Here is a 25,040-nt window from a genome sequence, read left to right as displayed (position 1 = left end):
TAGAAAAATAAAATTAATTTTATATTCATAAAAATTAATTTTTTGACAAAATTATCCAAATTAAAAAAAAACATTAAAAATGTTCAAATTACCTTCTTTTAACTTAATTTTAAGCTTAGTCCATCTTCATCTTCATCTTTGGCTTCTCCAACGGCGATGACGACGAGTGACGGCCCCTTCATTATTTCTGTCCTCCCTGCTTTTCTCTTTTCTGCTACCTCTTCGCCTTCTCTATTCAATTTTACTTTATGTTGACAAAAATTTTTAATCTTATGTTGCGAGCCTCCCGAAACTCCAAACCCATTACTATTCCCTCGTTCCTTCTAATATCTTACCAATAAGAAAAGAAAAGAAAAGAAAAAAGGATGCTAAAAGCGATGACGCCACTGTACGTGGTGTGTGGGAGAAAAATATTTTTTAGAGTGTATAATTTCTTTAAAAAGAGTCCCTCTTAGTTATTCAACTTGTTAGAAAGAATAAAGTACCAAAATTGACCACGAAAGATTATAACACTAACAAATTTAACCATAAAAAATAGAGTTTCATAGATAAAACTATCTAAATTCTAAAAATTTATTAAAAAATCTTAAATTGCCCTCTAATCTAACTTTCATAGACCAAACTATCCAAATTCTAAAATCTATCAAACATTCTTAAATTTTTCTCTAATCTAACCTAATCACTTTCAAACTCTAATCCCACCTCATCTCCATTCTCCAATCCTCTTCACCAATGCTCCCAATCTTTGACAAACCCCTTTCTCTCCCTACAATTATTATTGCCTATCGTACCTCTTCCGAGAAGCCTTTGAACTCCGCTACAATGGCCCGAACTCCAACAATAGCCACAGCAATAACAACTATTACTCATCGTCTTCAATTGAGTCGCCGAGTCACAACTCGCAAAATATGCCAGCGGTGCAGCGTTTCCTAACTTCCACTATCGCTAGCAAGATGAAAAAGGCGTTAGGATTGAAATCGTCGAGTTCAGGGTCTAGGATGTGCTGTCTCTGGTTTGGGTTCGAGTTTGTCCTTAGGTTTGGGATAGGGAAGCTAAGCCGAAGAGGCCGTTAATTGAGTTTGATTCACCATGCTGGTCTTCATGTGTTTCGGTGACGAGATTGAAGACCATAAATCCAAGCGAAGGAAAAGTTTCATTCTTGTGTTGACACTCCCACTAATAATCAACGAAGTTTTATTCATGTTTCAGTCCCCACAAACCCAAAACCCTTCATCTTTGCATATCATGTTTTCTTTTCCTCTTTCATGGGTTGAAGCTTTGTTTTGTAGCATGATTTGGATAACTCTGGCCCTGCCAACGAATCTATCAAGAACTTGTTTATTTCTCCTGATAAAGAACACCAAGTAGCTCTTTTTCACTATCCCAAATGTCCCTATCACTTGCAATTACAATAAGCTTTGAAATCGACAGAAAATTGAGATGGTGATAGTAGTGGAAAGAGAGAGAAGAGAGGAAATAGAAGAGGGATTGGGACCTGGGAATTTTGGAATGGTGAAGAGAATTGTAGAATAGAGATGAGGTGGGATTAGAGTTTGAGAATGGTTAGGTTAGAGTAGAGGGGTAATTTAGAGATTTTTGATAGATTTTTATGATTTGGGTAGTTTTGTTTACGAAATCTCATCTTTCATGATTACAAATTAATTTTAATTTTTTTATAGTCACATTTATCAGCGTCATAATCTTTTATGGTTAATTTTAATACTATACTCTGCTAGAAAAAAATATTGTACACTAAATAAAAGGAAATTGCAAAAGAAATTATCAGTACCATTCCGTGGTTGAAAAGAGCATTACTTGATTAAGATTTTATAAAATATCAGGCAAAAAGACTTTCAAGCATGTATATGGGATTTAGATTTGTGTAGTTTATCTGTTTATGATTTATGATACAAATAATTAATTTATTTTCAATAAATTTTAAAAATGAAAAAGATTCCAAATGAAAAGGGCTTTTATTGGCAATAATCAATGTGAAAGAAGAGGTAGTGGGGGAGAGAAGATCATCCAAGAAAGAGGTAGTGAAGGAGTGGTCGAAGATGTCCTTGCCATTGGAGGAACTGAGGATAAAGATGAAGATGGATAGAGGTTAGAGGTTAGAGGTTAGAGTTAAGTTAGAAAAGGATAGATTGAAAAATTTTAGTATTTTTTCAAGTTTTATTTTTATTTTCTGTTGTGGATGTATAAACTTATATAAAGACCTAATGTGTAATAAGTTTTTTTTTTTTTTAACAAAAGGAGCTCAACACACTGAAGTAGAGCAAGTAGGAAAAAGAACATATAAACACGAGACACTAAACACGAATAAAAGGTATACTCCGTTGGAATCTCCGGAATTGCCATCAACAACCAAATGGATCACCACCGCCCCAAACTCTGTAGCTCAAAAATGATCTAGTCTTGATCTCTTCAACACCTGTCTCAGTATTATGAAAAATTCTACTGTTCCATTCCAACCAGATATTCCAAACAACTGCACAGAAGCCTATCAACCACTTATTTTGCTGAGACTTACAACCTGGTACTCCAATCCAGCTCTCAGAAAACTCTTTAACAGTCCCCGGCATAGTCCAGTCTCTACCAGCACGCGTTAGCCAAGCGCACCACACCTGCCATGTAAACTCACAGCCAAAAAATAAATGATGCACAAATTTTATATCCTTTTTACACAACACACAGATATTATCATTATGATTAATAATCCCGAATCTACTCAGTCTCTCCTTCGTGTTGACCCCGCCTACTAAAACGAACCATGTAAAAAGTTCAACTCTTAGAGGAACCAGGCCTCTCCATATGGTACTAGTGAAACTGTAACTTGTGATGTCCTCTGGGAGAGTTTCTTTCTGCAGTACCTACACAAATGAGTTAGTGAAAAAATACATTTTTTGTCAAATTTCCATATGACAGAATCCTCTCTATCAACCAACAATTTTACAACCCGTAAACAGTCATGAAGTTGGTTGAGCAACTCTAACTCCCATTGGAATAATTTTCTCCTCCATTCAAAGTTCCATACCCACTTTAACCCATCCCAGAACCCACAGTCCCCTATTACAGATCCTTGTTGGTTTGAAACAGATAAGAGTCTTGAAAAACTATCTTTCAAAGAGCCACTTTGTAGCCAACCATCCTCCCACAAACGAATACGTCTGCCATTTCCCACCTCCATAGACAATCCACTAATCATCATATCTCTCACCTGTTGCTCCTTTATATTAAGCTGGCAAATATCTTTCCATGAGCTCCCTCTAGATGGTAAAGGTTGTTTTGACATCATTAAAGATGGGTTCAATTGATTACAAGAACAAACAACCTTCTTCCACAACGGGCAGTCCTCCTTAGAGAAGCGCTACCACCACTTGAACAGAAGCGACACATTCCTGAGTAATGCATCCCCCACCCCCAAACCACCTAGCTTCTTAGGAGCTTGAACCACCTCCCATTTCACAAGTGGTATACCATTAATCCCATCTTATTTACTCCACAGAAACCTTCTTTGTAGTCCAATTATCTTTTCTGCAACCGCTTTTGGCATCTTATACAAGCTTAAGTAGTAAACCGGAAGGCTGTTTAAAACAGATTTGATGAGAACTAACTTACCAGCCTTGTTAAGAGATTTAGCTTTCCATAAGCTCAACTTATCTTCCACCTTGTCTATGATCGGTTTCCAGGTCTTCACCAACCGAGGATTTGTGCCTAAGAAAATTCCCAAGTACCTAACCGGTAATGCAGCTTCGGTACATCCCAATAAACCACACATATTAGTCACCCATGCCTTCTCACAGTTGACTGAAATCAAGCTTTACTTATCGTAGTTAATACTCAGGCCAGGCATTAACTCAAAACAACGTAGAAGTCTCTTATAATTCAACACTATCTCCGTATCCTGAGGACAGAACAATATCGTATCATCTGCGAATTGGAGATGCGACAGCTCTATGTTGTCCCATCCCACCAACAATGGAGAAATACGTCCATTCTTTACCGCCTCACCCACAATCCTGTGCAAAACGTCAACGACAAGAACAAATAGAAAAGGAGAGAGGGGATCTCTTTGTCTAAGTCCTCTCTCCATCTTGAACGGCTTAGATGGTGACCCATTAATAAACACCGACATAGACGTTGTGGTCACACATTCCTTCACCCATGTCCTCCATCTAAGACCAAAGCCTATCTTCTGTAGCACTATATCCACAAAGCTCCATCTCACCCTGTCATAAGCTTTCTGAAAGTCTAATTTGACAATTGTTGCCTGCTTCCTTCGCAGCTTCAGCCATTGGACCGTCTCACAAGTAATGAGAGCACCATCATGTATTTTGCGGCGCTTTACAAATGCAGACTGGGTCTTCCCCACTAAACGTGGCATCACTAGGCGCATTCTTCTTACCAGCACTTTTTATATCACCTTATAAACACAACCAACCATACTAATCGGTCTTAGGTCTTTGATTTCCTTGGCCCCCACAAATTTTGGGGCTAGCGCCACCCAAGTTACATTAGCCTCTGTTGGTAGCTTTGCACTCTGAAAAAAATCCAACACAGCTGTAGTAAATTCCTGGCCAATCTCCTCCCAACATTTCTTTATGAAGTTCATATTATAGCCATCACTACCCGAAGCTTTACTTGACTCACAATCCCAAACCGCCTTTCGTATCTCCTCCGGTGTTGGCATTACCTCTAAAAGGAGCATGTTCCCGCTGATACAGATCTTTATAAAATCCTATAATCGCAATCTTTATTCTGGCCTGATTCCGCACCAATCTTCCATTAATCACTAAAGAATCAATTCTGTTGTTCCTCCTTCTAGCCGATGCTAGGTTATGGAAGTACCTGGTGTTCTTGTCCATATCTCTAGCATGTTGAGATCGAGACATCTGCTTCCAATGAATCTCCTTTCTAGCATACCACTTCGCACAGCAAGTCACAAGAGCCTTTCGTCTAGCCTCCATTGTTTCGTCATAAGAACCCACACTAACAATATCATCAATCTTCTTTATCTCTTCCTCAAACTTCTTTATATCATGTTGTCCATATCCCCAAAATTGTCCTTGTGCCATCTCCTTAGCGAAACTCTCAAAGCCTTCAGCTTATTTGTGAATTGGTCATCACCCAAGTTCTTCCACTCATCCTTTACTATCCTCAGAAACCCTTCATGTGTAAACCAGGAATCCAGACTACGAAAAGGTCGTGGACCCGCCCAAAGTCTTGTATCTTCTAGAATCAACGGGCAATGATCCGATAGGCCTCTCGGAGCCCCTTTCAATCGAGAATCTGGAAACTCCTCAAGCCACTCCAAACTAACCAGCATCCTATTAATGCGACTACAAGATTTACCTCGAAACCAAGTGAACTTCCTATCAGTTAGCGGTAAGTCTACGAGCTGTAAGTCTTGCACCCACTCCTTAAAATCCTTAGCAGATGCTGGTAGATTAACGGCGTCTTTCCTTTCCTCTAGCCGTAAGATCTCATTGAAGTCTCCCATGAAGCAAAATGGAACCTGACATAAACCCACCATATAGTTTAATTCCTCCCACATCACCAATTTCTCACTTCGCACATGTGCACCATATACCAAACAGAACGCACAGTTAAATTATTGTTTGTCAGCAAACCTTCAACACAAAGCCAGCCATTCCCTTTATAGCAATTTGACCGTACAAAAAATAAATTATCCCACATCAATAATAAACCACCAGAGGTTCCAGTTGATCCCACATATTCCCAATCTACCGTGTCACAACCCCACAGACGTGCTACATCAAATTTTGTTACTACCTCCTTTTTTGTTTCAATCAAGCCTAGCATATTCAACCTATACTTTTTCTTCAAATCTTTTACCATACTCAAATTTCCATTCCCTCCTAGTCCTCTAATATTCCAACAACTACAAATCATTTAAAGGAATTTCTACACACCTTATTATGTTGTTTAGGCATGCTCCTCCTAGCTTTCTCCTTTTGTTTTGCCATTCTTCTTTTTGTTGCGATAGCCTCATTTTGTCTTTGTAAAATAGCCATAATATCTTCTTCATCGTCATAGAAAACCGCACCAAACTCCACTGCTAGCTTCCACGTTTTCATATTTTCTGTTGACTGTCTTTCCTGTGTCTGCCTCTGATCGGAGTTAGGTTTTGTCCCTTCAATTTCTGTCTCAGAACCAGCGCCCTCTGTAACCCGTTTGCATATGTTGGCGTGACCCACACCATCATCTTGACCTCCTACCTCTCCCACCTTGCTCTCACTGCCCCGGCAAAGCATGTCCTGACCTCCAAGCTTATCCCGGTTGCTCACTTCACCGCAGGACCCCCTACTTCCAGATCGTCCTCGGAATCAGCCAGATTATTCCGTGCCTTCAATCTTCCTCCATCAACGCTGTGATGCACCGGAGTTAGGCTTATGTTCTTCCCTTCCCATCTGGACCGGCGCTCGACACCTCTCTTCCGCGCAACAGGACGCGAGTCACACACAGCCTACGTGTCCATGTTGGCATCCCTGATCCCCGAAGGAAATCCTGCGCAGCCTTTCCATGCTGCATTGCCTTACCGAAACAAGGGAGCTGCTGCCCTGACCCGGATGCCCGTGAAAGCTCCTGACCCGGCCCAGGAACCCGTGCGCGTACTTGTTGAAACTGAGCACCTGCCAGTAGCCCGTCTAGCCCAACAGCTTTCACCTGCCCACCAGTTAAGTTGCCCATCACATTACCCAGTTGGTAACAAGTTTTTTGGGCCTCACTTATTTTTAAAAACAAGCCCAGCTCCTTCCCACCTTGTACCCTCCTTTCTAGTATTTTGGCCCCACTTCCCTTATCAAGACACACCTCTGAAACGGTTCTCTCTGATTCACACTCAAGACAATTATCAAATCCCTCACAATCAGCCGCCTCATTAAATCCTTTAATTTTGAATTGAGCCGTTATTCCTTGCACTTGAACCGGACATAAATTCTCTTTATTGTATTCATTCAAAAACGTGTCTATTATTACCGTTCTACTCTTATCTTCATCTCCGTCATGCGCTCGTGTTATGATCAGCTCAGCCGCCGGATCCCATACCACCACTGTCGACAACATTCTGCTTGCATGTGAACTAGAAAATTCACATGTTGACGTAATGCGTACATCATCTTGTAGTAGACATTCGTCTCTATGAATTTCACATCCACTTTCCTTAACAAAAACCTCGAAGTCACTGGTGCCTACTGTGATTTGAATCCGTTCCTTAATATCGTCAAAGATATAAGTATTGATTAACACTCGACCAACACTGAAAGATAAGGCAGACTTCGACATTTCATCACACTTGACTACTTCCCCCCATAGACTGCCTATCGTATTGAAAGTTTCCACTGACCAGACATGTAAAGGCACTCCATAATATTCTAGCCAAACTCTTCTAGTCGCAGTACACTTAGATTTCTCCCATCTCCACACACTGTAAAAGAATTGGAGGAAACTATTCATTTTGAAGGTAAACACTTCCTCTGCATTCTTCACAGTATCAAATACTAATAGGGCTTTGTACGCCCCAAGCTCCCTGATTTCAACAACATGAGGAAAGTTCTTAATGATAGCTCTCCGTAACGATTCAAAGTCAATGGCTTTCGTCGTACCCCTTACTAAACTCCTCAGCAGCCAATCAAAATTCTTCTTTGCTATTGGTACTTCAATCTTCTTCGTCCCGCCATTCCCCTGAGGGTCGTTTACGGGCGTAGCATTCCTAGAATCTTCCATTCTTGTTGGACTTTTGCCTCCCCGATGATGCCTGCTTTCAACCTCAGTTCTTACAAGGTCTTCTTTGGGTACCCCAGTGTCCTTCCCTCCCGTAACCCTTCTGTACCTAGTCTCACCTACGTAGATAATCTTTCCTCTTAGTCTCATATGATGCATTTCAGTTATGGCCTTTATCGCCCCCCTTTCATCGTATAGTGAATAAAAGCAAACATGTGAATCTTTCTATTTTTCATCTTCCGTGCCAAGTAGATGTCGTTGATTTGTCCTGTCCAATGGAACAAGTGAAATAATTCCTTCTTTGAAATATCTTGCGGCAAATTGTCGACAAAAACAGAGAAAGAATTGTGTTCCAAGCGTTGATACTCTTCTCGATTCCAAACCCGAGGATCATTTTTCTGTAAAAACCTAGATCTAAATATTCATAAATAGAAATGGTAGTTTATCCTTTTCATTATTAATGTTGATGTAAGTTGTCAATGTTCCAACGCAACTCTCTTACAACATTAGTAAATATTAATTAGAAAATCTTAAGAGTCAATCATTTTTAATAATTTTGACTAATGCAGTATAAATATTAAATTATGTTTAATAAATAAATTTATTAGTTAATGTGTATAAATTCTGATAAATAAAAGTGTAAGCTTTATTAACTTATGTATATAAATTTTAGTAAATATAAGTATAAACTATATTTTATGTGTACAAATTCTTATAAATATGAGTATAAATTATTACTGATTAACTATTGACTAAAAATAATAATATTTAGTTACTAACAAATAGCATTGCAAGTGCATATATAAATGACTGAGTAACTAATTACCATAATAATTAACTATGGTATGTATAAGGTTTAATTACTTTGTTGGTTTCTATAGTTTTGCCAACTTTTCAATTAGATCTCTATACTTTTTTTTTCTTTTAATTCGATCCATGCTCCAGGTTTTTTTTAATTATATTCCCACCATGACAAAAACATTTGATTTCAGAATATTTCATATCTAAATTGAAGATTCTCTAATATTTTTAGAAATTTCTAATTATCTCTTACTTCTATTTTTCACAAAGACATAGCATTCTAAATTTCCTAACTTAACACACTTTGCAATTTCACTATTTTCAGTCATCTTCCTTTTTGCTTAGATTTTTCTTCAACAATAATGAAAAAAGCAGAAGTAGAGTTCGAGTTATTGAACACGGTGCGTATACTTGTGGTCACGATACTACAAGAAAATAAGCTTTCTGCCACGCTTTTAAAGTGTGCCGAAAAGTGCTAAAAAGGGTGCCGACAGCTTTTCGCCACACTTTTTGAGCTATCGGCATGCTTTTGAAAGGGTCACATCTGCCCGCGTGCCGGTTGCTCTATCGCCACGCTTTTGTGGATCTATTGGCACGCTTTCTTTTTTGCCACGCTTTCAACTCTTGCCATGCTTAAAAGCGTGGCCATATGTATTAACCTATCGGCACGCTTTAAAAGCGTACCGAAAAGTGAAAGATATCGGCACACTTTTGAAACGTGCCAATAGTAAAAGATATGGTATCGCTTTTGAAACGTGCCAATAGTCGAAGAAACATGGACCTATTGCCACGCTTTTAAAGCGTGGCTATATCCCTATCATTAAAAAAACTGACATGTGCTTTTACATATACTCTAATGCACTCCAAAAATAATAAAAAACATTGACTAAAATTGTTGAATATCATTTAAAAAATTAATTAATGAAAATTAATATTACATTAATAAAATTCAAACCAAATTAGCTATATCATCTCTTATAACCAAAGTAGTTATAAAATACATTGGGATAAAAAATATAAATACATATAAAACTTATAAAGTCATTAACTTATTCTATCTCTTGGAAGAAGTTCTATCATTTTTGCACAATCGCTGGATAGTACGCCGTATGTGTCGCTCATGTCTTTCTAAGATCTCATGGACAATGTGCATTTGAGATATTAAGGGTCCTGAAAAATCAACCGTGTCTCCTTGATCCTGGGAACTCTGTAATGAAGGAAGTAAATGAAAATAAGTCTCAGCAAGGATGCATAAATTTCATAAAGCTAAAACAAAACAATGTTTGATCCATTTATGCTCTTGAGAAAAACAAAATTTATCTTTGAAGTCAAATAACTGCCTAGCATATAGCATTACAAGTTCCAAATTTAATATAAATCAGATACAACAAATCACCTATAAACAGTTTGTAAAATATATTTATATATAAATATATATAATGTAGATGAATGCCAATATTGAAACAAGATGAATGCCGTTATCATTCTAGGTGACAGAAACAAGATGAATTCCAATATTGAATCAAAGAACATCTTGACCAAGTACCTAAGTAGGTCATGCTCTTCTTCAGAAGTGCTGGTAGATGCATACATTGCTTTTGAAGATGGAAGAGCTTTTATCACTGCATCTACCAAGTCTGTAATGAAGGAAGGGCTGAGACCAAGAGCAGGAATATACAATATCATTTAACCATAGGTGAGGTTGGTGTAAAATACCCTAGAACCTATTACCCTTTCATAACCTGTCTTGTATAGTCATATGCTAGTGCACTACAATATATACATGCCAATGTATTCTATAATACTAACATAAGTTTAAGATTCATCTAAAAAATACATGCCAATGTAACTATTTGCTCTGAGGCTTTGTTCTGATAACTATTTGCTCTGAAAGTAAGAAACTAGTGAAATTGGTAAATTTGTAGATGATAAAGCAAAATACCTTCTGTTTGCCATCGGCTGTTTGCCTCTGTAGTAAAGAAGGACTCCTTACATCTGAAAACAGAAAATCTCCAAGATCTTCTAAATGTCTTCTAAGATCATCAGGAGAAATCTTTGAAGAATGCTTCTGTTTGACACAGATTACATCCTGACCACCAACAGCCATACCTACTACTATGTGTGTACCATATGTCTGAATGAACCTGCCTAACAAAATTCATCAGCACCACGTACGAATCAACATAGAAACCCAAACTTAAACACCATATCAAACTGTCAAGATCACTCCACATCAACTGAGATGGGTGCTATCAATGTCGAAACTCTTTCCTTAGTCTGTTCGGTTCATCAACAAGACAACAACTGGGCTAAATTTCGTAGGATCGCCAAAATGATGAATGTATAACAACCAACAACGAATTGAATTCAAGACACTCAATAATTATACCAGGAATACAAAGATCAATTTAGTGAATTCGCCACTCTACTTACTAAATGTAGTAGGGGCGTGGTGTTTACCTAGACAATGTCGTCGGGTCCCATTGAGCAGGAACAGACTTCTTAACTTCCTCTTGCAGCACAAGTGGAGAAGCTGTTAGATGTAAATAGTAGAGCAAAATGAAATAACCATCAAAAGCAAGATACTTGATGTCAGCAGCATCCCTCAACCAGTCACCACTTAAATCAATAAGAGCATTGAAATAGCCAGAAGGTATTTTCCCTTGCACTGCCGATTTCTGATTTAACAACTCAGATATCTAAAAGTTTAAAAAAGATTCAGATAGAGATCTTAAAACCCAAACATAGTGATATAACAAAGCTTTCTAACTGATTGGCATCTTACAAACGTAACAGAGAAGATATAGAGAAAAAGGAGGATCTGGTTGAACTCAAGCACATCGGATTTGAACCTTATTCTATCCCCTTTATCACAAGGAATGTTCTCAGAGACCCCTCTAATGGTGATGGAGGCTCCACCAGCTGCACGGATGAAAATATCCCTCTTGTGCATTTCATCAAGCACCACCAACCTCTTCCCACGGCCTCCAACTCCCTTTGCAAAATTATATGGCTATGTATTCTATAATGTTATATCTGACATGGATATTATTGAAGATATTATTATTCAATAATGGCGTACGTACGTAATATAGAATAGAATGGAAAGCAATACCACCATCCCTTGACCCGATACAGGACATGTGCATAGGATGAAAAAGAAAAGAACAAAAATGACTTGGTCTTGTATTTCTATACTGATAATTAATCAAGAAATAATGACAACTTATCTTCTTCTGGATTGGCCTACATGGTAAGGCAAATTTATATATGGTCCTCATAAAATAAAAATATATAGGAACAGGATATAAAACAACACAACAACCATCAATCTTGATCATTCAATCCAATCGTGCGTAAGCCCACGCCAGTTACTTATTGATGAATACAAAGCTAATAAGGATCAGAATACTTCTCTTCATTAGCTTCTCTAGCTCTCAATTCCTAAGTATAACTGCATGTAGTTCCTAAACATAAACATGAAAAATTTTCAAATCACATGTTAATGAATAAGCCTCTTGTTATTCTCAGAGCAGTACTTCACCTGAAACAGAAATAACACATCAAAAATCAAAATCACACATCCCATTCAGCTCAAACATGAATATTTGGCCTTTAAATATTTACAATTTGACCTAATCACACGAAGAACACGTACCACAGGGAGAGCATCGATGAAGTTGCTGTAAATTGTGTCTAGGGGACGGGTATTGTAATCTGCAGGGGTGCAAATTGCAGCCAGATTTATCGTCTGAAAAACACACAAAAACAAATGTTCAATTTCAATTTCGCAATGTAAGCACAAATCCAAGAAAAATAACATCAATAATTATAGAATGCAGTTAAAACAGCAGAAAACAGCAGAAATCATTCAATAAAAAGCAAGAGCTAATCACTAATCAATTCAATAAAAAGTTAACAGCAGAAAACATTCCATTAATCATCCAATTTTCTTGATTGATTTCTAAATGGAGCATTTTAAAAAAATGAAGATGGAGCACAACTGATCACTAACCTTCGAGCAGCACGGCGAGCAGAACCACGACAGAGAAGCGAGCAGAGCTGCAACAGAGAGAGGCGAGCAGAACCGCGACAGAGAGAGGCGAGCAGCACGACGACCAGAATGGCAAGAAGGACAGCAAGAGGAATGGCGAGTTGGCTAACACAACGATGAACCTGGTAGCGATCTTGAGCGTGAAGGGTGGCGACAGTGAGATAGATGGTGGCGTGATGGAGGTTAGGGTTTTCTGTTGATGAAGGCTGGGTTCGAGAAGATGATGATGGAGATGGATGAACGACGCCAAGGCTGGAAACGCTGAAGATGGATGAACGATGCCAAGGCTGGGTTCGAGAAGAGCTTTCGAGAAGATGAAGCTGATGGCGCCTTAGCTTTTAGGGTTTGAAAGTTAATTTTTAGGGTTTCATTATTTTTAGTAGTGTATGTGTTGTTGTTATCATTTTTAGTTAAAAGTGAATTTGATAACAATGTTAAGTTAGTGTGTGTTGTTGCTATCATTTTTAGGGTAAAGTTTGATAACTTAAAAAAAAAAGGTTAAGTGTGGGAAAAATAGGTGGAAAACTAAATTTTAGGGGAGGGAACTCTATCGACACATTTTTTTACGGTGCCAAAATAAACACGGTATAGCCACACTTTTCAAGCGTGCCGGTTTCTCTCTATGGCCACGCTTTTTAAGCGTGACAAAAAAAAAGGTGGCCAAATTTTTAAGCAGTGGCCACCCTCGTAAAAGCATGCCGATTTTCTTCTATCGCCACGCTTTTCAAGCGTGACAGTAAAAAAGCGTGGCCAAATTTCAAATAAGTGGGCACCCTCGTAAAAGCATGCCGATTTCCCTCTATGGCCATGCTTTTTAAGCGTGGCAAAAAAAGCGTGGCCAAATCACAAATCAGTGGTCACCCTCGCCAAAGCGTGGCCATAGACCATTTTTCGGCACGCTTTAAAAGCGTGGCAAGAAAAAAGTGTGCCGACAGACATTTTTTCTTGTAGTGCGAACTACCAACTCGGGTACATGGAGAAACCCATTCAATTCTCATAATTTTTCTCATGCAATGATTCCAATTCCCAAGACATTCTTCCGCCTTCTTCTTCTTTCATCCATGAATTTTGATTTCTTCTGCAAAGATGTATTTTTTATTTTATTTTTATTCATAGATCAAATAAGATGTAAATTTTTTAATCTAGCCGCTTTATGTCTGTTGCCATTTTTGTTTCAAATAAAAATGAGATTTTTGGTTGATCGGAGTGGTGGAGAATGAATTTGAGATCTTGCACACAACAATGATGTCAATTGGTGGTTTCATGTTATCAGAGGCTAGGTCACAATTATAGGAATCAATTTGGATTTCTTTGTTTGATTGACTATTCATTTTGCTACTCTAAGAAATTTGATGCACTTTAAATTGTAAAGTGAGTATTGTTTGGAAAATGATGCATTTTGTTCTACTTCTCAAATGAAATTAAAAGAAAAATAATGTAGTTGATTTTAATTTATAAGTGTTTACAAAGTATGAAAAGCAAACAGAAGAAGAAAAAAGTTAGGGAGAGACGAGGAGAGTTAAAACTCTACTAAATGATTTGTAATTTTGTATAGAATAAATAATAGGTATAATAATAAATTTATTCATCTTTAATAATTTTTTTGTAATGATTATTGTCAAAAGAGACTTAATTAAAAAAAATATTAGTACATGAATCTAATTCAAAGAAAAAAAAATGTAGAGATCAATTTAAAAATTGGATAAAATTATAAGAATTAATAGAATAATTAAACCTAAGTACACTATAAGATTAATATTTATTTGAGGGAGTATTTTAGTGAAGGTTTTTAAAAACCTCCACAATGCCTTTATTGATGGCAATTTAAAAAATCTCCACCTATAATTCATTAAAATTCATAATTTTAAAACAAAAGCTCATTTTCTCTTTCTCCAAAATGAGAAGCGTTGAGTTAGCTGAGAGAGTGGCTATGAAACCCTAGGTTTTTCACCTCCATTTTCGCCGCCATTTCGGCTGCCATTTCTGCCGCCGCAGCCGCCGACGCCGACGCCGTTACCACTGCCGTATCCGTTTGCAGCAGAGACCTTCCCTTTGAACTGCTGCTGGTACTGCTTTTTTTTCTTCCGACGCCGTTACCACTTCCGAGCTTCTTCTTCAACGCCGCTTTCTGTCACTCCAATTTCTTCTTTGAACTGCTGCTGGTACTTCTTTTTCTTCTTCTTCCCTATTAATCTGTTGATATTTCTTCTTGTACTTCTTTTTCTTCTTCTTCCCTATTAATCTGTTGATATTTCTTCTTTGTTAACAATAAATTGCATTGTTGATTTTGTTTCTTATTTTTCTTTATACCGTTGAATTGGTTCATTTGGTTAATGGTTTCTTAATCGAACTTTAAGGAATCGTTAATTTATTTATATTAATATATAATTTTTTTGCATTGTGTGGTACTTTGTCTTCGATTAATATATTTTATGTTCGCTGCAATTTTTTTGTTTTCCCAGTTAAATTTCTTTTAATTTTGTTGCTGAAAATATAACTTATTTTTTATGTCTTTTCATTTTTTAATTTTGCTCTTTCGTTCTTTATTCACAAATTGTATTCAGTTGAACGAAATCCATTGCAAGACTAGAACTTAGGTTGATAAGTTAAAGTTAGGTGAGGGCACGTGGTGGTAGGTCCTTTGGGCTCAATTATCTGCTATTGCTTTACATAATTACATGGAGTCCTTCACGGACCGTGATAATTGTGTAGAATGACTCATCCTAACTTTATATGTGAGTGTGAAGTGTGAACCTTTGTTTTTTCCTTCCAATTATTTGAATTTAATTTCTTAATTAGCTGTTTTGCAAATGGATAATTCTAGATTATCTCTTCTCTTAATTGATCATCTTATAGATTGAGTATTGGATATATAATAGAATAAGTAGCATTTAAAAACTAAGCTCTTTTATTGACATAACATCAAATGATCCAATAGGTGGCTTTTGAATTAGCTCTGTGGCTTCTTTAGAAGAGAAGGAAAGAAAAAAAAGTAAAAGTTAAAAACTAAAAATTGATCTCTTTTTTTTGGTGATTTCTGAAAGCTTATTAGCAAGATTAAGATGCCTTGCCCTTTTGTCTCAATCAGATAATTCCTCCTTGCTAGTTAGTTTCTGCCAATCAATCTAACTCTTACAACAGAAAAAAAGTAGGGAAAAAAATAAAAATAAATAAATAAGTAAATAAATAAATCTGATCTTTTGTGCTACTTCATCTTTTGTGCTGACAAATATCTCAGTTTCAGTATCCACAGAAGTCCATATTCTTTTGGCAGGAGCTGTTCCAGGATCCTATACCAACATAAATTAAAACATGCCCATTATTCATTTTTCTATGATGTAACAAAACATAAACTCAAATAACATTTCTGAATAAAAGTCTCTTATAGTTTTCTTTTCGTGTTCAAGATAGATTTTTCTGTATCTCTTCAAAGCTGAAGCCTGTGAGTTATTTAGTCGTTATACCTTTGTTTCTGATTCTCTTGTCTCAGTTTTGAATCTTTGCTGTGAATAGGGCCTATTGAGATGAACTTTGGTGTGTAAGCTTCCTCGTTCAACTTGAACATGTTACAACTTTAGTCGTTGTACCTCTGTTCTGTTGCAACTTTCTTATTGGTATTCCCTTTTATTCTGTATTTTTTTAAGTCAAGACATTAATTACTGTTATGTTAGGAGTGATAATTAGTTACTTTGTTTTGGTTGGTTGATCTGCATTTTGTATTTTTATTTTCTGTTCTTATTTTTTAAGTTTGATTTATAAAATATGTTTAAAATCAATGAGTATTTTTTACTATGTATGTGACTTAGGCTTTTTTACTATGTATGTTTAAAATCAATGACTTAGGCTTTTTGGACACAGGCCTTTCTCTTATTACTGCTGTAAACACTGCCCTTTTCCCATCTACCAGTTTGATTATTTGCTATGAACATGATTCTCTATCTTTCTTTCTAATTGTGAATTATAATTACTTGATTAATTAACTATTTTCTTTGCTACCTGCTCTTATCAGCTGTCTCTTAACTAGAGTTTTGAGTTACTTCTATTTACTTATGCGAAGCAGTGATATTGGCTACCATCTATGTACTCGGATTTATTGACAAAAGATAAAATCAGCTGAGAGACTTCATAGTCTCTTTTTTATAAATCATACACCAACCTGGACTTCTGTGTATAACAAGAATAGTTTACTAGTAGGGCTATTCTGTATAAATATTTTCGTATTTGTACTTTATCATCCACCACAATGCCATGCTGCAGCTTGAATTATTACATATCTTTGCCAACTTAGAATTTTGCTTCAATGTGTGATAGGCAAGGTTTACATAAAGTTGGGTGTGGAGATTTCTGCTGATGTTGAACTTGTAGAACCATTACCAAAATCCTGTATATGGCGACAAGCTAGAGGTTCAGCTACTGAAATTTCTGGAATTGATGATGGTCTAGGATCCATAGACAAGGTTTTTTCTTTTCCAATTGTAGCATTCTTTGGTGAAGTAGTCTAGTTCTGCAGTTGCCAAAATTTATGTGTTGAACTCTTGGTGCAGGCTAGTGTTGCACAACAGTGGTACGATGAACTGGATGATCTTGCCGCTCCTAAACCCAAAACAGAAATGGTTGTTGAAGATGATAATCTGAATAACAATTTGGTTGTTGACGATAAGAAAATTTGCATCAACTGTTGTGTTTGCAATAGCTCTGGAACAAGTGAGGTATGCATATTTGTTTTTGACCATGACTTTTTCTCATGTCATTTACTGATTAGAATAGTATACAAGAGATGGTAACATAATTGATGTGCCTTATTCTGTTATTAGTCCAAGTTGTTCTCTTCTGTGGCTGTCTTGAATTAATTTTCTCATTAATCTTGTAAGTTGAGGTATAACTTTCTTCATTATATACATCATTAGGTATATTTCTCAGTCCAACCACTTCACTATTCTTTATAGACTTCCTTTCTGGTGCTTATTTATTCGTTAAATCATGCTTAAGTATGAAATATTTTCCATCTTTACTCTAGATGCATTTAACTTGATATATCTATCATTTTTGTTTCTCTTCTTGATAAGCTCACCTATGTTTGTGCTAGTTTTAGTACATTAGTAACTTGAAGTAGATTGCTAAGATTTATTTTGAATTGGGTCAGAAGTTTTACCACAATTTCTCTTAGGTTTAGTCCCTATTATAGTTATATCTATAAAGTATTGGTTATTTACCTTTGCAAAGCGATAATGTGTAGTCTGTTTCAATTATAAAATGAGTGTTTGTGCATTATGAGAGCCTATATTAATCCTATATCCTCTTCGCACTATTGCTCCTTTCCATATCCATTATGAGTGACTTGTTATGCCTTTGTTTATTTCCTCCTTAGAGGAGAGGTTACTGTTAGATTTAAAAAATACATTAGAAGTGTATATGTCAGTGTATATGATATCATGTATTATAACTAAAAGACCAAGAGAGTTAATTGCTTACTTGAATTTCAATTATTTGCTTATTATTTACTTTCTTTCCTTATTTTTTCGTAATTGAAAAAAACATATGAAAAACTATATCGTATTAAATTAAAGTCTTTTAGTCTTTTACATTGCAATCAATTTTCAAAGTCTGCATTTGTTTATTGAGAGTTCAAAATTGATCATTCGTAATCAAATACAAGTTAGAGAAACATTTAAAGGTATACATTGAAGGTTAGTTCCTTTTCCCATTTTTTTCTCTCTTTTTTGAGTCATGAAAATGTTAGCATTAGTTTAATATATACAAAGATAATTTTTTATTTTATTGATCCTCCACTTGTTTATTTTCATGTGTATAAAATCAGTATCTTTTTTTTAAATTTGTCAATATTATAAATATTTATATTTAAAAATAACAATACACCAAATTTATTTTTCATCAGGTTCTTTACTAATTAGAGAACTATCACTTCATTTATTAAATAAAAATACCAATACACCAAATTATTCTCTTTATTAATTATTATGTTCTGCTATTTGAGTTTAATTTGCAGAGGAGGCTCGGTACTGCTATTAATTATTCTCTTTCATTTTTTATTTTTATTTTACAAATTAAACTCACTCATGGATTTAATTTCTGGTTTTATTAGGCATTTGCTTGGATTTCTTCTGTTTCTGGGATTAAAGTGGGTACTGATTTTTCTCTCACCAGTTTCTTGTTATTGCTTTTGAACAAGCGCTTGTTGAGGTAAGATAATAATTATATCCTATTTTGTTTTAAATATGTTAGAAGTCTATTATAGCTTTGTAGTTTATTATGTTAGAAATCTCATATATATTTAGTAGTACACATGTCTAGTAATTATTTTTCCCTACTTGAAGTTTAACTAGCAACAATGGATAAATCTTGGATTGCTAAGCCACGAAACTTAGATGAATATATAGTTGGTCTAGAAAACTTCTTGGATTTTGCATTTCAACATGGAGCAATTGGGAATAGTAAGATAATATGTCCGTGTCCAAGTTGTGGGTTTCGCAAATGGCATGCTCGAAAAGATGTTAGAGATCATTTACTTTACAAACCATTCCCTAAGAATTATGTTGTATGGAACTTTCATGGCGAGAAAGAAGTAACCGAATTCTCAACAAGTGCACATGTCATGCGCGAGACATTGGTAACTGAACATCCCCTAAATAACATGGTAAATGATGTACAAACATGTAGTCATTGTGGTGCTTCTAGGTGGAATTCTAAGAAGAAGAAGAAGAAAAAGCAAGCTGCCAAGGTTTTGAGATACTTTCCGTTGAAACCAAGGTTGCAAAGATTGTTCATGTGTCGTAAAACTGCAGAGCATATATTATGGCATGCAACAGCGAAGGGAGAAAATGACAAAATGGTGCATCCAAGGGATGGTGAGGCGTGGAAGACTTTTGATTTAACACACAGAGAGTTTGGATTGCAACCTAGAAATGTTCGCTTAGGACTTGCTAGTGATGGTTTTAATCCTTATAGATCAATGAGTTCTACTCATAGCATTTGGCCTGTGTTTCTGATTCCATATAATCTTCCTCCTTGGATGTGTATGAAACACACTTCCTTTATCCTGTCAATGGTTATACCTGGCAAGCATAGTCCCGGAAATAATATTGACATATATCTTAAACCACTTGTCAGAGTTAAAAGAATTATGGGATGAGGGTATGGAAATTTATGATGCATTATAACATAAAATGTTTAGGATTCATGCAGCTCTTATATGGACAGTTAGTGATTTTCCTGGCCTAAGCATGCTCTCCGGATGGAACACATATACTGGTTTGGCTTGCCCAACTTGTAATTTTGATGCAAAACCTTGTTATCTTAATCATAGCAAAAAATGGTGTTATATAGGTCATCGACGTTTTCTTGGTAGACAACATCGATTCAGATTAAGTAGAGTTTGTTTTGATGGACACACAGAAGAACGTGATCCTCCAACTATATTATCAGGATCCGAAATTCTGGCACAAGTAGAAAATATTGATGTTACATTCGGGAAGAAAGAAAAGTTGAACAAGAAAGGAAAAAGAGGTAGGCAAGCAACTATGCAGTGGAGAAAGAGAAGCATCTTTTTTGAACTTCCATATTAGAAAACCAACTTGTTGCGTCATAACCTTGACTTTATGCACATTGAGAAAAATATATGCGATAATATTTTGTATACTTTGCTCAATGAGAAATCTAAAACAAAAGATAATCTCAATGCCCGAAAAGATCTACAAGACATGGGAATAAGGCGTGATCTTTGGCCAGATGATAATGGAAAATATCACCTTGCTTTGTATTCACTAACCCGAGATGCTAAAAAGGTCTTTCTTGCAACTTTGAAGAATGTTAGAGTGCCCGATGGTTACTCAAGTAATATATCTCGATGTATTGATGAGGCACAACAAAAAATCATTGGACTTAAAATTCATGACTGTCATATTTTGATTGAGCAGTTGCTTCCACTAGCAATCCGTAATGTGCTGCCAAACCAGGTTACCTCAGTTTTGATAGAGTTCTGCTCATTTTTTAGAATTCTCTGTGGTAAGAGTCTAAGTCGTACAGAACTTGATAAGCTCCAAGATCGCATTGTGATTACTCTTTGTCATTTGGAAATGTTATTTCCTCCATCATTCTTCACTGTTATGGTGCATCTAACAGTCCATCTTGTTGAGGAAGCAAAACTTGGAGGGCCAGTCCATTATCGATACATGTATCCTATCGAAAGGTACAATAATGCTTTCCCTTTTTAAAATAAAAATCATTTGATAAAATTGTAGTACATTGACAATTTATCCATGTAGGGAATTGGGACACTTGAAGTCCTTTGTACGAAATAAAGCACATCCAGAAGGTTCTATTGCTGAGGGTTATTTAGCTGAAGAGTCTCTTACTTTCTGTTCTCGGTATATTGACGACATGGAGACTAGATTTAACAGGCCTAGTCGTCTTTGTTATGATCCCCCTTATGAAATGTCTTCAGTCTTGCCCAAGTTAGGTACTCCACATGGAGGTCATTCAAACTTCAATTTAACTAAAATAGAGAAGTTGCAAGCTCATCGTTATGTGGTTTTCAATCGCGAAGGTGTGAAACCATATATCAATGCCTTTAGAGACCACATTAGGAGAACTTCAAAGGGAAGAAGACTCTCACCTACAGAGATAGAAAAGAAAGTTAATAAATATTTTGTTGATTGGTTTCAAGCATTGGTAAGTGAAAATTCATATTTTATAAAGTATACATTGTATATTGGTTAACTAAATAATCTTGACTGATACTTTTTATTTATTTCAGAGTGTGAATCCAGATAATCCATATGAAATGTCAACTGATATAAAGTTTCTTGCACGAGGCCCAATGATGAATGCAAGGAGATTTTCTGTTTATGACATCAACGGGTATAGATTTCGAACTTTGACTAGAGAATTTGGTCTTAAGACACAAAATAGTGGAGTATTCTTAGTCTCTAACACACCCTGCATTGCAAGTATTGCTGATAGAAATATGAGACAAGCAAATTTGCCATATTATGACAAGTTAGAAGATATAATTGAACTTAACTACCATGGACAATTTTCTGTTGTTCTTTTTAAATGCAAATGGGCTGACAATACTAGGGACAGAGGCTATAAAAAGGACCATTGGAATTTCAATTGTGTCAATTTTGATAGATTAATTCACACGGGTGAGCGTGAGGAATATGAACCTTATATTGAAGCATCTTAAGCACAAATGGTGTATTATGTTGATGATATGGTAAATAAAGGGTGGAGTATTGCTGTGCATGTCAAGCCAAGGGATATGTATGACATGGGTCAAGGAAATGAAGATATAGTGTACGAAAATGAGCTGATCAAGAGCAAGAACTTGAACAATTATTTGACCCTAATAATGAGTACATCCAATTAGCTACCAATTTATTAGATAACGATGCTATTGAAGATAATGTAGCTACTAACTTGGCAAGGGATATGTTTGAATGAAAGTTTGTACAAAATTTTACCAAAGGTAATGTTTTATGCTTTTTATTTATTATATGCTTGACATTTTACCAAAGGTTGATGATATTATTAATTAATAATATTTATTTATTGGAGCAGATTTCATATGGAAAGACAACCACTAATAATAATTAGTAGAGGCAGAGCTTTGTACTGAAGTTGGAATTGTTACCAGAGGTATTATTATCACTATTACCCTTTTTAATTAATAGTATTTGTTGCTGTTGAGATTTTTCTATGTGCTGCATGCATTTGTTATTTAATTTGAGTTGCTTATTGGGACTTGGATGAACCCTTGTGTTGGATCAATGGCTGCTGAAAATGAGACGAGTGTTAATTGCAAGAGGGCTACATGCAAGATGGGTAGCAGCATCATTGCTGCATGTTGGAGGTTGTATTTTCAAAATGTTTATTGTCTTTTTAAAGAAAAATAATAATAGTTATGTAGAATAATATCATATGGAATTGTGTTTGGAACTATTGACATTGAGAATATTTTTATATATAGAGTTATATCTTATATTGAGAAATTGTGTTATAAAAGATTTAGTTTTTAAATTTTGATATTAAAAAATAAATTTCTAATTTGAGAGTATATGAATAAGATAAGATTAATGAATGATTTGTAATTAAAAATAAATAATTAATTACAGGATTTGTGGAGGTTTGAAAATCACACAAAATAGTTAATTCTTGTTAAATTAAAAAATTAATTTGTGGGGGTTTTAAACTGCCACAAAAGTGATTTAAAACCGTCACAAAAGTCCAATATAAAACCCCCACTAAACACTCACAAAACCCCCACTGAATAAATTGTGGAGGTTTTTAAAAACTCCCACAAAAGACCTCATGGCACCTCAAATTTTGGGGGTTTTAGAAACTCCCACAAACCATTTGGTGGGGTTATAAACCTCCACAAATAAAAAAAAAAATCTCCACAAATAAACAAAAATCTTGTAGTGGTATAACTACTAATCACACCAAGTAAAGTATATGCTAATAATTATTCATGATATTTTGGTCACTAAGCCGACCACGTTGTTCAAGATTAATCATATTCATAACACACTTTTTTTTATTACAGATTTTTTAACATAATTATTATTTTCATGTTTGTCATGATACTAAGACAAGTTAGAATCTTATAGAAAAATATGTTCCGTAATAGAGAAAATTAAAAGATATTTATAAATTTATATATATTAATATTTAAGTGAGTAGTTAAAATCTTAATTGATTTTGACTTAGTTAATCATTAACCGGTGATATATTTATATATATGATAGTTAGTGTGTGAAGTGATATATTCACTACAAAGTTTTTGTTTATTTGTGGAGGTTTACAATTCCCACCAAATGGTTTGTGGAAATTTCTAAAACTCCCAAAATTTGAAGTGCCACGAGGTCTTTTGTGGAGGTTTTTAAAAACCTCCACAATCTATTCAGTGGGGGGTTTTGTGTGTGTTTAGTGGGGGTTTTATATTAGACTTTTGTGGCAGTTCTTGGTCAATGTTTGTGGCGATTTAAAACCTCCACAAAAAGACTTTTTCATTTTAAAAAAACTATTCTGTGGAAGTTTCAAACATGTCAATAGAATTTTTAAAAATTAATATACATTATTATTACACTACTAATCATTTATTATTAAAAAAAATATATTTAAACAAGACATTAAAAATATAAAAGAAAATTAAAATAAAAGAAATACTTTAAAACAAAATATAGTATACTACCATCATTTTTCAATCACATTAATTACAACTACAAAATATTAAAAATAACAAGATAAAATACAGACTTATGTCCAAACTCCAGACCAATAAACATAACTAGATAAATATAATGCAAATAGATCTTGACTTCTAGCCATACCATTATCATCCAGAAGTAATGACAAACTAACAATGCAGTTACCAAGTCCTAATGATTGCACTAGCTGTTGCAATAGCTGTTAAAGCTAAAACAAGAGAATTTAGAAATTTCTATTACAGTGAGGAGCCTTTCTTTTAATCTCTATAGCCATTACTCCAAACAACAATACCTGTTCATGTTCAATGCAATCATATCAAATCTCAGGCTTACCTCACTTTTCAAATTCCAAAATTTAGAAGGACTGAAATTTGAAAAAAAAAAAGAAAAACCAACCAATCATTCAGATGACAGATTCAAAATACCTTTCCATGATGAGGTGCCATTCCAGGAGTTGATAAGCACTTGTCAACTTTAAGTTTATTATTACCATCTGTAGTAATTGACACAAATACAAATTCTATTAGATATGAATAACATAAACACAAAAAAAAACTATGAAAATCTGAATCTCAAGGAAAAAACCTATAATTGAAAAAAGCTATAATACCAATTCATATGATGAACATTACACACACACAGAAGGGAGAGAGAGAGATCAGTTTATTACTAGCAATCTCCTCGATAAGTTCTTTGCAACCAACTATATTAGCTCTAGCATTTCTAGCTTCTTCTGCTTTTGCCCCTTCTGCAAAAGCAGCCACACTGACGGCCTAAAAGATGTAAATAATTAGACTACAAACCAAGCATATTTGTCAATGTATTGACTATAAAAATAGCATTCCAATGATTCATATTTGTTAATGTATTGACTAATTGACATGGTCACAGAAAACTTGTGCGGGTATGGGTTAATCCCTTCAGCCTTCTGATCTGCAAGGTACTTGAGCCTGTTCTCAAGGTATTGCTGCACCCAAAAAGATATGGAATATTTCAAAAAATCAAATCACTATTGAAAAGCATTACAGTGCTTCAATAGAACTTACAGTGGGGTCCATATCTTCATCATCAGCAGATGCAGGCTTATTAGCTTGAGCATAAATCCCCTTTTTCTTGTTGCACTCTTTGGAGCATATCCTCAAAATTGGTTTGTCATTATCAAAAAGGGGGAAATTGTAAATCATGTTGCTTGTATGCGAAGTTTGTATTCG

General features: G+C 35.3%; 2 protein-coding genes and 1 long non-coding RNA gene across 18 annotated transcripts; 1 reads left to right on the top strand and 2 right to left on the bottom strand.

Moving 5' to 3' along the window:
• Positions 9,448–13,014, bottom strand: LOC107626887 (MACPF domain-containing protein At4g24290-like). Of its 9 annotated transcripts, none has more exons than XR_002359135.1 (7): positions 12,563–13,014; positions 12,206–12,298; positions 11,400–12,091; positions 11,008–11,080; positions 10,490–10,824; positions 10,094–10,201; positions 9,471–9,754 (listed from the first exon to the last, which is right to left on the bottom strand). XR_002359135.1 is itself a non-coding variant. In XM_016329788.2 (7 exons), the coding sequence occupies exons 3-6, from the start codon at positions 11,498–11,500 to the stop codon at positions 10,115–10,117; spliced, it is 696 nt and encodes a 231-aa protein (XP_016185274.1). In that variant the 5' UTR covers positions 11,501–12,091; positions 12,206–12,298; positions 12,563–13,012; the 3' UTR covers positions 9,471–9,754; positions 10,094–10,114. The 9 variants fall into 9 exon arrangements, 2 of the variants coding, with proteins under 2 accessions (XP_016185269.1, XP_016185274.1); XR_001617550.2 differs by having other exon boundaries at positions 10,094–10,184; positions 10,490–10,691; positions 11,008–11,246; positions 11,333–12,091; positions 12,563–13,012; XR_002359133.1 differs by having other exon boundaries at positions 10,490–10,691; positions 12,563–13,012.
• On the top strand, positions 14,455–22,276 carry LOC107626859. 8 transcript variants are annotated; one of them, XM_021118613.1, is made up of 9 exons: positions 14,455–14,763; positions 16,115–16,215; positions 16,913–17,058; positions 17,146–17,310; positions 18,705–18,802; positions 20,741–20,807; positions 20,884–21,289; positions 21,375–22,088; positions 22,181–22,276. In XM_021118613.1, exons 6-8 carry the CDS (start codon positions 20,791–20,793, stop codon positions 21,804–21,806), a joined length of 855 nt encoding a protein of 284 aa, XP_020974272.1. In that variant the 5' UTR covers positions 14,455–14,763; positions 16,115–16,215; positions 16,913–17,058; positions 17,146–17,310; positions 18,705–18,802; positions 20,741–20,790; the 3' UTR covers positions 21,807–22,088; positions 22,181–22,276. The 8 variants fall into 8 exon arrangements, with proteins under 8 accessions (XP_020974272.1, XP_020974280.1, XP_016185261.1 ...); XM_021118621.1 differs by having other exon boundaries at positions 16,092–16,215; XM_021118623.1 differs by lacking the exon at positions 14,455–14,763 and adding an exon at positions 14,975–15,939.
• Positions 24,482–24,958, bottom strand: LOC110268766. The gene is made up of 2 exons (XR_002357211.1): positions 24,876–24,958; positions 24,482–24,796 (listed from the first exon to the last, which is right to left on the bottom strand). It is a non-coding gene; the product is annotated as an uncharacterized LOC110268766 (long non-coding RNA).

Source organism: Arachis ipaensis, chromosome B01 (assembly GCF_000816755.2).
Source record: "Arachis ipaensis cultivar K30076 chromosome B01, Araip1.1, whole genome shotgun sequence".
In the NCBI taxonomy this organism is placed as follows: domain Eukaryota; kingdom Viridiplantae; phylum Streptophyta; class Magnoliopsida; order Fabales; family Fabaceae; genus Arachis; species Arachis ipaensis.
This window is presented reverse-complemented; position numbering and strand designations above follow the sequence as displayed.